General features: G+C 41.1%; 1 protein-coding gene across 1 annotated transcript in view; it reads left to right on the top strand.

Annotated features, from left to right (window-relative positions):
- vars2 (valyl-tRNA synthetase 2, mitochondrial) overlaps positions 1-2,965 on the top strand; it is a 57,762-nt gene that overhangs the window by 27,640 nt on the left and 27,157 nt on the right. The window contains exon 17 of the mRNA XM_037693603.1: positions 267-360. Coding sequence (XP_037549531.1) covers positions 267-360 — 94 coding nt within the window. The remainder of the gene's footprint in view (positions 1-266; positions 361-2,965) is intronic.

The following is a 2,965-nucleotide window of genomic DNA, read 5'->3' as shown; positions in this document are numbered from 1 at the left end:
AAAATCAAACAGCTGTGGCGGCCTTTTAAATTGGGTTGACTTAAAATGTTTATCAGTTGTTGAGGTGCACCCAATAATTTATCTCTTAAAGTTTGAATAAAATTTGTCATTAGGTTCATGAAATATTTTGGTAATGGACAGACACGGGCAAAAGAATAATCACCTGCTTTCCCCTTTCAGTTCCAGGTGATGAAAATGTAAAATGTCTTGTCTGTAAGTTAGTGTGTTTCAGCCTGTTGTGTAATTTCCTGTGTGTTGTGTGGTAGGAGCGGTGGGTCTGGGGCCAAAGTGTGGAAGAAGCCCGACAGAAAGCTGCTGTGAAATATGGAGTGAAACCAGAAGACATTACTTTGAAACAGGGTAAATGACTCCCTCTTCACCTTGAGCCTGGTTTTCTATCATTTTTACCACAAAGTTAAGTGTGTTCATTTGTGTTAATGTGTTGCGCATCACTCCAGGTCAGTTTGTAGTTTCACAGCTTTGGATGACACATGCCTGTACTGTTTGTGACACAGGTCTCTTCCTCACCTCTGCCCTGTCCTCAGGGGAAACTGTCATACCACAGATTAATTCAGTTTGAGCTGAGGATGGGGAAACAGTGGCCAGTCACTTACAGAACCCCCACCCCCCACCCCCCAAATACTGACTTGAATCTGTTTATCAACACTTTATCTCAGTTGATGGGTGGGAGAATTGCCAGGATTAAAGCTGCAAGACATTGAGACAGAGGTCACATGTTTGACTGTTGCTGTGCAAACTGCCTACAAGTCTGTAAAAGTGTGGAGGCCGTCGTATCAACCAGCCTGGTCCAGAGTTGTTTGGTCTCTGCAGGGCAGTAAAAAGTAATGGCGTAGATACAGATCCCAACTGAACAAAACCAAGTGGAAACAGTATGTACAGTCCCACAATCACTACAAAGTTGTTCTAAGGGAGTGTAAGAGACTTTCTTGGATAAACTTTTGTGAAGAGGTTAAAGGGCCAATAGTGCTTCTAAGTAGGGATGCACCGATCCACTTTTTTTTTACTTCCGATCCCGATACTTAAATCTGGATATTGGCCGATCCCGTTCCGATATCATCATCATTAATGATTTTATATGAGGCTGTAATAATCTCCTCTCAAGTACAATTTGTACAAATATACAGTGCCTTGTGAAAGTATTCAGCCCCCTTGAACTTTTCAACCTTTTGCCACATTTTAGGCTTCAAACATAAAGATATAAAATTTTAATTTTTGTGAAGAATCAACAACAAGTGGGACACAGTCGTGAAGTGGAATGAAATTTATTGGATGTGTCAAACTTTTTTAACAAATAAAAAACTGAAAAGTGGGGCGTGCAATATTATTCGGCCCCCTTGCGTTAATACTTTGTAGCGCCGCCTTTTGCTGCAGTTCCAGCTGCAAGTCTCTTGGGGTTTGTCTCTATCAGTGTTGAACATGGAGACACTGAAGTTCTGCCCATTCTTCCTGCAAAACATCTGGAGCTCAGTGAGGTTGGATGGAGAGCGTTTGTGAACAGCAGTCTTCAGCTCTTTCCACAGATTCTCGATTGGATTCAGGTCTGGACTTTGACTTGGCCATTCCAACACCTGGATATGTTTATTTGTGAACCATTCCATTGTAGATGTGTCTTTATGTTTTGGATCATTGTCTTGTTGGAAGATAAATCTCCGTCCCAGTCTCAGGTCTCTTGCAGACTCAAACAGGTTTTCTTCCAGAATGTTCCTGTATTTGGCCCCATCCATCTTCCCATCAATTCTGACCATCTTCCCTGTCCCTGCTGACGAGAAGCAGGTCCAAACCATGATGCTGCCACCACCATGTTTGACAGTGGGGATGGTGTGTTCAGGGTGATGAGCTGTGTTGCTTTTACACCAAACATATCGTTTTGCATTGTGGCCAAACAGTTTGATTTGGTTTCATGTGACCAGAGCACCTTCTTCCACATGTTTGGTGTCTCCCAGGTGACAAACTTTAAACACTTTTTATGGATATCTTTGAGAAATGGCTTTCTTCTTGCCACTCTTCCATAAAGGCAGATTTGTGCAGTGTACGACTGATTGTTGTCCTATGGACAGACTCTCCCACCTCAGCTGTAGATCTCTGCAGTTCATCCAGAGTGATCATGGGCCTCTTGGCTGCATCTCTGATCAGTCTTCTCCTTGTTCCAGATGAAAGTTTAGAGGGACGGCCGGGTCTTGGTAGATTTGCAGTGGTCTGATACTCCTTCCATTTCAATATGATTGCTTGCACAGTGCTCCTTGGGATGTTTATTTGGGAAATCTTTTTGTATCCAAATCCAGCTTTAAACTTCTCCACAACAATATCTCGGACCTGCCTGGTGTGTTCCTTGGTCTTCATGATGCTCTCTGCACTTTGAACAGAACCCTGAGACTATCACAGAGCAGGTGCATTTATACGGAGACTTGATTACACACAGGTGGATTCTATTTATCATCATCAGTCATTTGGGACAACATTGGATCATTCATAGATCCTCACTGAACTTCTGGAGTGAGTTTGCTGCACTGAAAGTAAAGGGGCCCAATAATATTGCACGCCCCACTTTTCAGTTTTTTATTTGTTAAAAAAGTTTGACACATCCAATAAATTTCATTCCACTTCACGATTGTGTCCCACTTGTTGATTCTTCACAAAAAAATAAAATTTTATATCTTTTTGTTTGAAGCCTGAAATGTGGCAAAAGGTTGAAAAGTTCAAGAGGGCCGAATACTTTCGCAAGGCACTGTATGCATGCATGTCCAAAAAGCCAACTTGAGGGAAGTTTTAACGTTGGATAAGTTTCAAAGTTAAAATTAAATTCTGCTAGCATAAAACATGTTTATTCCTAGCTTTAAAGTGAATATTAAAGCGATTAATTTAAATGTTTGTGTAGTTTTTATGGTTTTTTTAAATGAGAGATATAAGAATTTGTTTCTTCTTTCTGCACTCTTTTCATTCAATG

The sequence above is a fragment of the Nematolebias whitei genome, chromosome 19 (assembly GCF_014905685.2).
Source record: "Nematolebias whitei isolate Nwh7 chromosome 19, NemWhi1, whole genome shotgun sequence".
NCBI classification, from domain to species: domain Eukaryota; kingdom Metazoa; phylum Chordata; class Actinopteri; order Cyprinodontiformes; family Rivulidae; genus Nematolebias; species Nematolebias whitei.
Note: the sequence above shows the minus strand (reverse complement) of the source record. Positions and strands in the feature narration are given on the sequence as shown.